The 784-nt window shown below is 50.6% G+C and overlaps 1 protein-coding gene across 1 annotated transcript in view; it reads right to left on the bottom strand.

Moving 5' to 3' along the window:
• Nucleotides 1-291: 291 nt before the first annotated feature.
• The window catches only part of zgc:195001 (uncharacterized protein LOC567531 homolog), a 14,970-nt gene continuing 14,477 nt past the window's right edge, over nucleotides 292-784 (bottom strand). The window contains exon 5 of the mRNA XM_055153120.1: nucleotides 292-525. Within this exon, the coding sequence (XP_055009095.1) occupies nucleotides 292-525 (234 nt within the window). The remainder of the gene's footprint in view (nucleotides 526-784) is intronic.

Here is a 784-nt window from a genome sequence, read left to right as displayed (position 1 = left end):
AAGCACTTTTTAAATCTTAGTTTTTTGGGTTAAGTTTCGTCAAGGCATTTTAAGAGGAAAAAGGAGCGTCTTCAGTTTTGTTCACCTCCTCAAATATCGTTCTGTGAGATGCATATCGAGAAAGAATCGTACCGAGAAATTTGGACATCGTTACATCCCTGGTGATTACTGGGCCTATGCAACATCAAATCCGTTAAATTTGTGAATGCAAATTATTGTAATCCAGGTGTATTTTGTAGTTTCTCCTCCTTTCCTCTCCTCTCACTGTCTCCTCGTCTCCTCGTCTCCTCCTCACGCGTCCTTCTTCCTCAGCACACACCAGGAGTTCGTCCCCACCCAAAAGCCCGGCAGCAGCTTCTCCTGGACCTCCACCTTGAACTTGCTGATGAGCCGGACCTCTCTGGCGCCCCCCTCCGGACCCTCCACCAGCAGGAACTTGATGACGCCGGCGGGCTGGTCCACGTACACGCCCATGGTCCCGGACAGCGGCAGAGTCACGTCCGTGTTCTCGGCGTTGTGCCAAACCTGGAGCCGGACACGACACGACACGTCAAACTCTGGGTGAATCACGGTCTAACGCGTGAACTACGGCCGAGTCTCTTTCCTCGCTTCCTTTTCCTTGATGCTGCAGGAAATGGGTGAGGACGTCAAGGAGACACAGAGGAGAGAAGATCTGAACTCCTCACCGAGACCGATAAAGTTTGACTCTTCTCTCTGGTGTCTGCTCCTGAAGCCTCCCTCAGGTTTACTCCTTCACTCTGTGGTTTACTAAATAGAACTTTTT

Source organism: Boleophthalmus pectinirostris, unplaced genomic scaffold, assembly GCF_026225935.1.
Source record: "Boleophthalmus pectinirostris isolate CB_2022bp ecotype Guang Dong unplaced genomic scaffold, ASM2622593v1 HiC_scaffold_17, whole genome shotgun sequence".
In the NCBI taxonomy this organism is placed as follows: domain Eukaryota; kingdom Metazoa; phylum Chordata; class Actinopteri; order Gobiiformes; family Gobiidae; genus Boleophthalmus; species Boleophthalmus pectinirostris.
The sequence above is the reverse complement of the archived record's forward strand: the minus strand, read 5'-3'. Positions and strand labels throughout refer to the sequence as shown.